Here is a 13017-nt window from a genome sequence, read left to right as displayed (position 1 = left end):
ATTGAAAGTGTACAGCTGCACTAGGTCAACAAACTCCTAAGACGAAAAGCTTAGTAAAGTTCACACTTCACACACTAATCAATGAATTGCAGCCACGTGGGACCACAGAGGAGGTCGCGGCTGCGATAAATATGGCGGCAGATTAAAAACAGAAGGAATACAGTGTCCATCATATGCACCGGCCTAATCCTGAAATAATAAGGAGGACCTCAAGCCCAGCGAAGACGATGGGCTAAGCCATTCTCGGAGCGAACCAAATATGCACCCGTGACGTGCACCTAAGAAAAGAGGCCAGTCCCTCACCATGACAACAAAGCCCAAAAGAGAACATGGGTTCAGGCCCCGTCGGCCCTTTGAAAGAAACATAAATAAATAGAGAAAAGACTTAATTTTAAAGCACACAGGGGTTTCGCGGATGGCCCCCGAAGGCAGCGCTAAAAAGTAAACCACTGGGAGACCACATTAAAAAAAAGCCATGTTGAAAGGGGCGTCTCAAGGTGCCATCTTTATTTTTTTTATCATCTTGCATGAAGGACTTCTCGCTGTTCTCATGACCTTTTATGGCTGAAAGACACACAATGTGAGCGCTCATACTTCATCTTAATTAGTTTATATTGTCATTCAAAACACAAGAAGACAAAGATAGCATAAAGAAGTACAAGAGTTAGGGGGGTATGTTCAGACTAAAGAGAACATCGTTTTCATTAGAGCTGCAGGACAGACTTTAAATCATTGCAGTAAGGATAAGACTAGGTTAGACAACATCTACCAATGAAGTTGATAAAAAGTTAAATAAAACTCGATGGAAAAGCTAGAGGACGAGATGACAAAACCACAGCCACCAACTTACCCAGCTAAGACACTAACAGACTTGTGTGTGCTGTGAATTTGCACAAACCTCCATTAAACTCAACCTATAAATAACGATGACAATTACAGAACCGAGTCTGAAAAGCCAGACGAAAACACTTTGAAAGCCGTCTTGACTGAGGTAGAGCTACTGTGTGTATACAATGGGTAGGTGTATTATCTAGTGGGTCATCATGCAGAGGAGAGTCAAGCTTAATTTAGAACCACTCCACATGAAGGAGACACTTGAAGACCCCTCCCCTCCTTGACTTCCTTTAGTATCACCCTCAGATGGCCGACTCAAGCACTGTGCAGAACGCTGCTGCTGCTTCTGCTTTTCACTGCCAAGAAACTCAGTGACACAGGTGGATGGCTCGGTGCATTGTGCCAACAGCTATTCTACATTCAAATGATGGTCGAACTGCAGGCTCTCAGTGAATGACACTGAGCTGGTGTGGTGAGGGACAATACTTAAAAAAAACAGATCTCAGAACAAGTATAGGAAAAACACAGTCGGAAGTCACTTTTGAAATGAAAAACAGTCTTCAAATGCTCAGTCTCCTGTGTTAGAGGCCCGGTATCTGTTAGGTGTGACATGTCCAATGTGTGCCAGCGCTTCAAACACAGTTTTCTACATGATCCTCAGCAGACATAAACATTTAGCACATTACAAGCCAACAGTGATCTCACGCCATCACTGCAAATTAATCCAAGTCTCTGCTTGCTTCTTTGGAACTGAGAGAGAAGTAATAGAGCTTTGCTGATGGATCCTGGAACTATATACTTAAATACACAAATTTGTCAATGTCCTTGCTTTAACATAGACCTTATATATATATTTACTTGCAGATGTTTCATATGTTTTTAAGAAGAGTCACCCAGAGATGACAATCTACTCAATTGTCTTCGAAGCTTCTTGCAACTGGTTTACTAAATAAAAAGGATTTTATGATTAAAACTTGACATTCTCTTATCTAGACTCAATCTGTATTATCAACCCTTTTTGGACATGGTTCAGGTTTGGTCTGTATTTGCTAACTGCAGCAGAAGGAATTTCTTTTGAGGAGACCCAAAGTATTGAGTAATATTCTCAACTCAACAGCGACACCTCTTCTCAGAAACAAAGTCCAGATTCCTCTCGATTATCCGCAGACCTCGACGACAACAGTTTCCATAAAGACAACAATTTTTTCTAATGAAGAAAGCGTCTCCACGGTGTGTGGGGGGATTATGCTTCAGTCACCACAACAGCAACAAACCCAGAGATTATCACAGTGAAGAGGGGAACTGCTTTGGAACAGCTGTCTTCCCCCCCCCCCACGTGCACAAGGCTTGACTCACTCTCACTTCGATTGTGATCAGGACTTTGCCTCCGATCAAAGCAGCAACACAACACTGTGTGCCCGTTCCAAAAACATGGTGTTTGGAGGAGAGCGGTGATATCACTCCCAGTTCCCTCCATTAAAACACAAACCTATAAAAACACACAAACTGATAATTCTTTCCATGCCTCGCGATCATCTTGTGCTTTCAGCGAGAGGTCCGCAGTGAGGTGTGATGTAGGAGGAGTGAAACCGCTTTAAATTCTGTGGTGAGGCGGCTGAATGACGGAGAGCAAGAACGTTATCTGTGTAAAAGGGCATGTGGTCTCTCTCATCAGGAGGTTTCTTGTCGGTATATCCGCTGGTGCTTTCATTTACCTGGTGCTCAACTTTAGTCATTCAGAATAAAGCTTCATAACACAGGTTTTTTCATTTTGCCAAACACAGAAAGACCAGTTTCTTCCATATAAAAAGAACAGTATGGACGGCACAGCAGCTCAGAAGTGGCCCTCTCCTTCGCCTTACTTCTCTCCCTCCCCCCTCCAGTAGTACAACTTCTCTCTGCAACCACCTAACCAGTGAGCAGCGAGGCCCTGGACTAGCATACCAGTGGAGAAATTCCCAGATAAGTAATACTCCTAGCCTTGGGGCTTCAGGCATCAGCGCTCTGGCCACTCCTCGCCGGGCTACGTCACCGGCTCAGAGGCGCTCAGCAACTTCCACAAAAGGAATTCCTTCTTACCGCCTGCATGTAAGTATGAGTGCGTTATGCATCTGTGTTTGCATGTGTGTGTGTGTGTGTGCAGGGGGGGCGGTTGTTAGACAGATTAGCCCAGACGCAGAGAGATTAGCTGAAAGAGTGAAAATAAAACCAGAAACACAATAAACTAGAAAATGGAGGAATTACACGATGATTAGTGGAACTGTATTTGAAAGGAGGACTGTGTGTGAGAACGTTCATTCTGTAAGGTGTTGTACATTTGTGTGTGTGTGTTTGTGTTTACGCCTGAGACAAAGAGCTCATCGCTTCTGTGCTATTGGCAGGGTTCAGGAGGCCAGAGGGTACGAGGGGGAGGGTTAGAACGCTGCAGGGCGACCAGCTGGGTCCCTCCACTAGATGAGCCCTGTTGGGAGCTGTAACCAGAATACACACACACACACACACACACACACAAACACACACTCTCCCTCAAACACACACTCATTGCCTTCAGTACTGTAGCTGCTGCTGCTGCTGCTACTGAGGACGACCATATAAGGCCTTGGGATTCCCATGGAAAAAGAAGACCAGGATTGAGGAAGAGGGGGGGAAAATGCCGGCGAGATTGTAACTGTATGTTTCACTTGGGCTTTTCGCTGGGCAGGCAAAACAATAGCCCCACTTGAGAGCCAAGTTTGTTTCCATACGAGGGGTCCAAGGGCGAGAGGGAGGCACCAACTGGGGGGGGGGCATGAGAGGTCAGATAGCCATGGAGAGATGGCAGAATACAACCTCTGTTGATATTTCCATATAATAGAAGCCTTATGTGAAGGGCTACTATACAGAGGACAGAAGATAGCTCAGTCAGCAGCCGTCACTGACAGTCAGCTACAGAGGCATTGAGCACGGTGCACACTATGTTCCCCTCCTCTCTTTCCAGTGTACTGGCATTATGTCACTGTTCAGGGCAACAGGCTCCGAACCCATGAGGTTAAAGGGATAGTGTGGATGCCAGGCTCTGCCCCTGCGGCCATTCCACTAATTTACAGCCATTACAAGCACAAATATGGATCGTTACCGGAGTAGAACAACATCACACTGTCACGCAAACACCAAGATCGACTCCACAGCTCTGAGTGGAGCTAAATAACATGTCTATAAAGTATTATACAATTAGAAAAGGATAAATCAACCTGTACATGAACATAAGGTTTATTCTGCAAAATATTCAAACGTTATATATTAAGTCGTCATCGAGACTTTCAACTAGGAGTAAAGTTTTATCCAGAAATAGTTAAACAAGGATATAGTAATGGAATAACACACGATTTAAGTTCAACGGGGCCTCGTGTAAAAAAAACAAGAATGCATGCGTTCTGCTTGGTGAGCCAGTGCAGATAACTGTGCATATTTGCTTACGTGTGTACATGTGTCGATGTCAGGCCTGCGTTAGTGATTAAAGCAGAGGGAGGGGAAGAAGCAGGCTCACTAGTGGAGCCTCAAAGAGGAAATGAGAAAAATAAACAGCCACTTCCTGTTCCTCTTTGGCCTGAAATCTCCAACACCCTGATCCCTCCTACCAGATCCACCTCGGTAAAGGAAAGACGAGCAACACTATCAACACTTGGCCTGAAGATCAGTGGGTATCCTTTTTATACTGTCCGTGAAACAACCTGAATAAAACAATGGTGTCCTGTAGAATATAAGTGTCTAACAACCCCCGGAAATATGGACCAATGCATTGTCGTGACACAGAAATAAAAAAAACACATGTGTGTGTATGTATGCATGTTAAATTACAATAAAACAATCTGTGCCTACTGTATATTGTGAGGACATTATCTTGTCTGTGCAGCAGTTGTTTTGGTTCATTCATTATTCATTCAACAGTCTCACAACATATCAGCTTGATTGGACTCAGTGACCTGACTTTTATGCTCTATAAAACATGGAATATTGTCTCTGGGGACACTGGGATGACTAAGTGGTGTTGTGACCTATTTTGTAATTAGTGTTATTGCTATAATTGTCTGTATAATTGTGTGATGCACATTTCATTCAGCCCTTTATCATAAATAACAGCATTTTCTTGTAGCACCATCTCTAGTTTAGTCTCTTAGTTGATTCTTAAATTAACTCATTATCCTGCTTCACTGGATCATCAGCTGGATCCTTTTTACAGTCCTTTTTACAATCCTTTTTACAGACATTAGGCGAGCAACAATATTTAAAACATGAAAAACAGCTCCTGGCTAAGACACAAAGCATACTTTCTTGTGCAGGTCCATTTCAACAGCGAGCCAAAGGACTCACTGGCATGGTCCAGGCCCTTGTACTGACACCGCTATTTATCTGCAGGTGGAGTATTATTTGCAGCCACTTATTCACAAGAACACTAATGGGATAGCACCAAAGCAAACCAGGCTCATTTAGTCTCATGGATCAGAGCCAAAGAAGAATCAATGCTAATCCATTGTAAAAGGAAGGAAAATACATTTGGAGATGCTAAGATGTATTAGTTTATTATCAGATCGGCTGTTATTAGCTTTTAAAGGTATCAGTGCATGTTTTTACCTGGGAAATTTACAGAGTTTGAGATATTTTAGAACAGTATTTTCCTAGAAGTACGTCTCTTATTGCTAAATTAGCAACAGAATAACCGTTTTATTGTGTATTCACCACAATATGTTACCAATACTTACATTTGTAAACAAACAGGTGTAAAAATAGATTTACAGCTTTTAGTTGTGGGCTTGTTGTTCCATAAGAAAGACAGGTAGATACAACTACACTCTCCAGGTGTAAATGTAAGGATATCATACTCTAGATCTCTTCCAGATTGTGTGTAATGAGCCAAATGTTACAGTCACCTCTATCCCTTATTGTGTAGGGTTAATCACCTTGTTAAGCCATTTGAGACCAATTGTAATTCGTAAATATGGGCTAAAGTTTGATTTGATCAGCTGAAGATTGAGCCATTTTTAAGGATAAATGGAAAGAATGCAACCTCGCCCTCAGCCCTAATTGTCCTCGTTGTCTCCGTAAGACAATGCGGAATCAAGAGTCTCTGCGCGTCCAGGTGTTTTCAGTTCAAAAACAGCTCATAAAAAAAACACAGAGGGTGAAGCATGTGACTGAAACAACAGTGGGACGGCTTCGAGAAGACCTGGTTTCAGTAAGAGACAGACACGACGTGCTACAGGGTGGAAGAGGAAGAGAAAACAAAACAAGCTGAAGTCATCCCACAAACATTTCACAGCAGCTCGACACTATGCACAGCACGGACGAGTGGAGGCAGAGGACAAAAAGCCAGTGATTATCACTATTCTGTTACGAACTGAAAGGACGGTTCACCAATTTATCTAAAGTTATATATATATTCTCAATCAGCTTCTGAGGGAGTGACACAGCTACAACCTGATGCAAGGGAGCACAAGATGACATCATTGAAACACATTACACATGGAGGCCTCTGGTTTAAAACCAACATCTCATTTTAATGATTCAAAAAGGGAAATATTGAAAGAGTCATGAGGAGTTTGTTCTCCACGTGAAATGGGATTTTTCTAGCAAGTTCAAGTCCGCGTTTGTAGCTCTGCCATTCCGTCAGCTCACTCATGTACGTGGCAGCAGGTTTACTCTACTGAGGAATTCTCCTTACGACCCCACGTGAACCAGTTCCAACCTGCAGCAACGCTCATCTGAAATACTTCAGTGAGCCCTCCTCGCTGTTCCAGGTCCTCTGGTGGGGGACGCCCGTGGCATTTCATCTATGCGTTATCACAGCAATGACATGATTAGAGGTGTGGTTCAAAGATTCCATGCAGCCTGGAATCAGAGGGACTCTGTACGGAAATATTTTCTTTACAGGTTAATATTTACTGTGTGAATTCCCAAGGAACGGCGAGATAAGAACGTACACCACCTTCCCCTGAGGACAAATTTAATTTATAAGTATGTATGAGCCCTGACATGATGTATTCAGCTGCTGAGAATGCTTCAAACTCTTTGTTTAGGTTATGGTTCCATACCAACACTGAGAATATGATTTCAACAAGAAACAACTTTTAAAATATTCTCTCTTCCAACCCATTTAGATCACGTCTCTCTATTTTCATTGTTTTTCTAAAACACAGCTCGGGGGAAACAACACCGACGTGTCACAATCAGCAGATGACCTGGCATGCTGCATAGCATTGGCGCGCAAACACCACAAGGACTTCCTGCCGTTGATTATGGGGTTGGTAGGGAGGCTGAATGAAGCAGCGAGCGGGGCCCACTTGACGAGGAGAGACATGGCAATTATACACAGGTGAAATCCACATGTTCTAGGGCTCAGATTCTAAAATTAACACTTAAGCAAGCCAAGGTTACAAAGGCGTTACGGTGATTCACCGCACACAAGAATTCAGCTATGCATGTGATGATCTATACGTCTGCACATGAGACTAAATTGAGGGTGTATGCGTTTATGTGCAAGTTTAACACACATTAACAGCTTCAGTGCTGGTGAGCCTCCCCACACAAATCAGCTGATTGATTTTTTATAAATGGAAAGGAGGTGTTACTCCTTTCTGCGGTAGTGTGAAGGTTAGGCTGACTTTAATCCATGCTGATCCAGACATGCTTATATTCCTGTCTTGATAATGTTGCTCTGATCATCCGTTTGAACTCAAACAGATGAAACGGTTTGTGATGATGGGTTCCAGTTTCCTTCAGTAGGGCCTGTTCTGTGTCATGTGATTAATACTATCATGACGCAGTAATATTTCCACTACTGCACCATCAGGACTGCCGATTATTCATAAAAAATTGCGAGTCATGGCAACAAAAGGATAAATAGGAATACAAGCAAATGAAGCTGTGGTTATTCTCAATATGAGGTCTGGTTTTTGAATATCAAACAAAGACGTGTCACTGGCAACAATACAAAATACATAAACGCAATAATTTAATCACATTCGAGGGGAACTGGCACTAGTCAAGACAGACAAAGAACAATAAAATCTAGACAGTCTAGGTTCCAGTCTATGAATTATTAAATTGCATTTTAATGTATTCTGCAACATGTTAGAAATGCATGAATGACTAGCAGCTACAGTAGGAGAACATTAGACCATAACAAAGGGGCCAGGAAGATAAGTAAAGCCTTTTGCTAAAAAAGTGATGTGAAAGCAGACACAGATATCAAAACGATTAACAGACAGCATGGGCACCAACATCCTGCTAGAGACTAAATACTGGAGTGTAAAATATTTTAGTTTCTTTTTAAAAGCAGGTAACTATCACCATGTCCACTCTGAAGCCTATCAACCCACATCCCCACCTACAACTCTTCAGCTGGTTACATCATAGAAGCAGCAGCTAAGAGCATCAAGTCCACAAAACAAATGGATATACTGGCTGTACACCAAACTACAATTGTACCGTGAACTGTACCACAACAGTCACACATATCAGCTCCTGCAGCCAATATAGCCATGTACATAAAGAACAGGCCATACAGAGTACACAAATACTTTTTTTTCCTATTGTTAAGGATACAACAATGGAACAAATGTTCTCTGCTGACAGAAATCAGCTGCTTATAGATACATCGCTATCAGCGTTTATGTATGAATGCATGTTTGATTCAAGTTCTATATAGGGTATTGATAATAAAGTTATTGGTTTAAGGGTTTTATAACTTCATCCCAAGAATCGTCACAATACTCTTATTCATAGCTTTCTAAGTCTCTGCCTATATCTCTATTGTGTAGAGTAGCAGAACAGGTGAGTGTTACATACAGTGAGGCTGTGAAATGCAATGTGATGCACACATGCTTTGCCTGTCTCAGCCCAGGGGCGTCTCCACATGAGATGAGGAGACTTTCTCCCTCAGGCAGAGAGAGAGAGAGAGAGAGATTAGTGGTCTGTGAGAGGAGGCCGCGATGCCTCAGTCAGGAAGATGGGGATGTTTCTTTTTTCCCACCTTTCACAGGCCGACCGCGAGCACAGCTGAGAATCTCATGGTCCGGGCTGAAGCCAGATCCACAGCAGTTATGTAATGTGTTAATATGACTGATGCCGGTCTGGATGAAGAGAAACACGGCCACCTCACCATCTCCCACCACATGCTCAGTAATGGTTTTCCGTTACAAGACTCATGAAGTTGATTCTCGTTTCAAACTGCCAAGTGCTGCCAAAGACTCACTCTCTCGCTCCCTCTCTCTCTCTCTCTCTCTCTCTCTCTGCTCAGTGTGTTATGCAACTCCCACACGGTTCATGCAAATCCACCAACACAAGTGACTAGCAACCTTCCCTGAGTCGCTGCCATGGAGACAGTGAAAGATAATGTTCATGGACTTCAGGGCCGTAATGAGGGTGTGTAATGTCAACAGAGCCCGGCCATTGTAAGACCCGACTCTGGACATGCTCAGCTGAGCCCTGTCACCTCGGTCCTGGGGATCAGCGACTGTCTCGAATACTAAAAAGGAAAAAAGTTCAGGTGTGGGTCAGCGTGGAGATTTTCTTGTGTGAAGCGACAAGCCCGGGTTACCTCCACACTAATTGCCTTGATGGAGCTCAGTGGGCAACAGTCAGCTGGGCCCTGCTTCTGGCACCGGGCGGGGAGAGGCAAGCCAGAGGGAGAACGACTCGAGGGGAGGGGTTTAGGTGACAGCTGAGGAATGTCTGCTCTCCTCTCGCTTTGCCATGGTTTCCAGCGACTGTCATCTGAAGAATGCGCCGGGCTAGGACGACAGGAGCTGGAATGCTACCCTCTGAGACGAGTTTAGCCGACGGGATCTGGAATCTCCACTTGTCTACTCGACTGGACCCTTTGTGCACTTGTGCATCCTCGCTACCATGCAACTGAGCTTGTGCAGTCTGTGTTTGGGTTGATTACATCACAAAGTTTAAATGTGTTTTTTTTAAACTACGAAAGATGCACAAAGTCTTACTGTTCCTCGCGTGTAACAGAAAACCAGAGACGTCATATAACACGACTGGTTAATTCTTCAAACCTCAGGCCTAACAACCCTCATATACACAAGGGAGTCTGTGGTCTTTGTCATGACGGAGACAACAACAGGGATCATGTTTACGAGGCCTTCAGTAACATGTCATTCTTTAACGTGACAGAGGGTCTGTGACTCACGCAGAGACACACAACACAACCTCTTGCCTGAATGTGCGAGTGCCAGGAGTGCACTACAAAGCAGAGCCACAGACTCTGACTCACATCCAAACTTAGTATCATCTCCCGAAACCCAGTTAGGAGAACTTGTGCCGGAGGTATTTATAACCCCTGCACTGGTCACCAGCGACGGGGAGTGATCTCGCTGCACCCAGTGACCAGTGAGCCCCCATGTAACAACACAACACAAGTCACAACCAAGCCAGGTCAGTCTCTTGCAGTATTGTGTCCACGCAAAATACAAATTTACCTGAGATTAGACTCTTTGATCATGCTCTAAAGAAACAAATGACAATAATATCTTATATTGGATTAGCATGTTAAAACACAAATCTGGATTGCATCCCTCAACTTTTTTATAAAGACCCCATAACCAGGGGATCACCTGCTCGTCTACTACACACACACACACACTCCAGGCCGCCTCTCGTCCAGAGATGGTCAGGTCTGGGGAGCAGCACTGCAAATTCTTCCCTGTACATCAGCCCAAAAAAAGGCAACGTTTCCACCCAATGAGGTTGCACGGTGGTGGGGGTGAGGTAGGGGGGGACGGGGGGCATGCTAATTCCAGATTTAATGATAGGCAACTCTGAGCAAACAGAAAGGTTGATTTAACAACACAACTAATAAACCCACGGACAAATCCGAATGAATTCATCACCTAAAGATTAAGGGGGTATTACCTCTCCTCGAAAACTTGCTTTTAAAACTTTTACTGGACCGTGGCTAGGTCCTGGACAACAAACATACCTTGAAGCAAGGTGTTGTAAACTGCTAGGGCTTACTGAGACTAGACATGAGGGCATGAGTAATGGGGTGACATCACTGGAGATCTGTGGGAGCACTGAACATTTCATTTGAGAAACCAGTTCATCCTTAAATCATCAAAACACTATTCAAACATACGATAAATGAATCAGTGAAATATATATTACAACAAGTAATAACTCAACCCTATGAGTTGGTATTAAATCCTAGGAGACTAAAGTTCATACACAAAACCCAACAATGTCCTGGGTGCAAATCTAACCAGATGGAAATGTCACTTTTAAATGTTTAGTATCAATACCAAACACTAAAACTACATTAATGAAGAACACACTCTCATTTATGCACAAAAAGTTATACACACAATATGATGTTGTTCTGTGTATGACAAATGCCACCAAATGCCATAACACTGAAGGAGTTGAATGTGAAAATGAATCCCGATTATCGATGTTCTAATCTTTCCCAGTGATAGACAGAGGTGAGGTCACATCTGGAGCACAACACGAGATGAGTCAGGTTATTAATGAATCAATAAACTACAGATGACACGTTTCACAGATTACAATGACAGGTATGTTAGTACAGTAGGTACAGAACCCATCCCTGAATCCAGCTCTCTCTCTCAGTAGCTCCACCATCTTTCATCCATATTATAAACCAGTCTCACACACTACACCAGTTTCTGAACTTGCTGTCTAACCACAGTCAACACTGGCTGCCATTTTCACTACTTGGCTTTGGCAGCACCCAGGCTGGTAGACGTAAGCTAGCCGTGGTTAGCGGGCAAACAGCTAGCTCAGCGTCGCTAACACACCGGGGACAAAACTAGCAACGCTTTTTTAACCCTCGTACACAATTCCAGTTCAGTCCGACAACACACAACAGAACACCACAACGCGTGAAACAACGAGTCCCACAAGTTGTCAGCTGACGTCGTCCCCTTCCCTGCGAGCTAACGAATGAATCAACTCCAGCTAAAGCAGCTAGCCACACATTAGCTTAGCCTGCTAACGTAGCGATAATACACTTTTTGCTCGCATAGCATCGAACCCGTGTGATTTATGCCCGATTTCCACTTTACTCCACTTTCACCACTTCACCAGACACCGGTGTCAACACGGTGACGGCTGGGTAAACATCGATGTGTACGGTTAAGGCCCGGAGCCGAGTTGAAGCTAGCTAGCCTCCGCTTCCTCCCCAGAGAGTAGCCACGGTCGAGGTGAAGGGGTTTATCAACACAACTGCTCGCCAGGTATTAGCCATTGTTGTTGGGGGCTCATGTAGCCTGGACAGGGGGTGTTTCAAACCAATGACAACATGCACGTCAAGCTCCTGGAGGGACTCGATCACGGCACGCGAAATGACTTCGAGCCCACAACCCCTCAGAACCATAATAAACACACAGGATCGTTCAGCCCCGGTTGTTATTTACGATGGCAACACTACGAGCTGGAAAGTGCAGCCATTAGACTGCACCCGTGGACCGGGGGGGATATACAGTTGCTGGTGGGGTTTTGGAAAGTAGCTTTAACTTTTGGGACATCACCCTGAAAGCTGCCTGCACACTTTAGACCCAGTTTCCCTAACGTCCCGCAGGCAGGCACTGGTGCCCTCCTCCCGGCTCCGCGTCGAGCGGGGGGGACGGCGGAGCTCGGTAAGGTAAACAACGGGGATGAGAATGGCTTCCATTTGACAGGTGTTCCCGGAGCGAGCTAGCGCCGCGGCCCGGCGAACACCTCACGAGCGGCCGGGACACGAACCTGGTGGAGGGCGGTGAGTCCGTCTACGTTGGCGTAGTTGATGTCGGCGCCCCGGTCGAGCATTCGCAGCACCTCCTCGGTGTCGCCGCTGGAGCAGGCGGCCAGGAACACGGCGCCATCGTCGAACTTCACCTTCGTCTTCTTCTTCTTCAGCTCCGGGGGCTCCAGGTCCGTTTCCGAGCCCAGCCACCGCTTCAGCTGCTCGTTCCTCTTCTGCTTGGCGTCCGCCATCTTCATCCCCCTCCTGTCTCGGGCTTCTTATCTTTCTCCGGGAGAGGATATACTTTATAGCAGCACTGTCCCACAGCGCACTGGGGCGTGGGAAGGGAGGGCTGGAGCGAGAGAGAGGGAGCGAGAGAGAGACACGGGGAGGGAGGGAGAGCAAGAGAGAGAGGGAGGGAGAGAGACACCGGGGGTGAGAGAGAGAGAGAGGACGTC

General features: G+C 44.9%; 1 protein-coding gene across 2 annotated transcripts in view; it reads right to left on the bottom strand.

The window, feature by feature from the left end:
• Positions 1-13017, bottom strand: part of ppp1r12a (protein phosphatase 1, regulatory subunit 12A) — a 40744-nt gene extending 27727 nt beyond the window's left edge. Inside the window, exon 1 of one of the 2 annotated variants that reach the window (XM_053414560.1) lies at positions 12580-13017. In XM_053414560.1, the coding sequence (XP_053270535.1) occupies positions 12580-12816 (237 nt within the window). In that variant the 5' untranslated portion in view covers positions 12817-13017. The remainder of the gene's footprint in view (positions 1-12579) is intronic. The other variant, XM_053414561.1, reaches the window with a different exon arrangement.

Source organism: Pleuronectes platessa, chromosome 22, assembly GCF_947347685.1.
Source record: "Pleuronectes platessa chromosome 22, fPlePla1.1, whole genome shotgun sequence".
NCBI classification, from domain to species: Eukaryota; Metazoa; Chordata; class Actinopteri; order Pleuronectiformes; family Pleuronectidae; genus Pleuronectes; species Pleuronectes platessa.
This window is presented reverse-complemented; position numbering and strand designations above follow the sequence as displayed.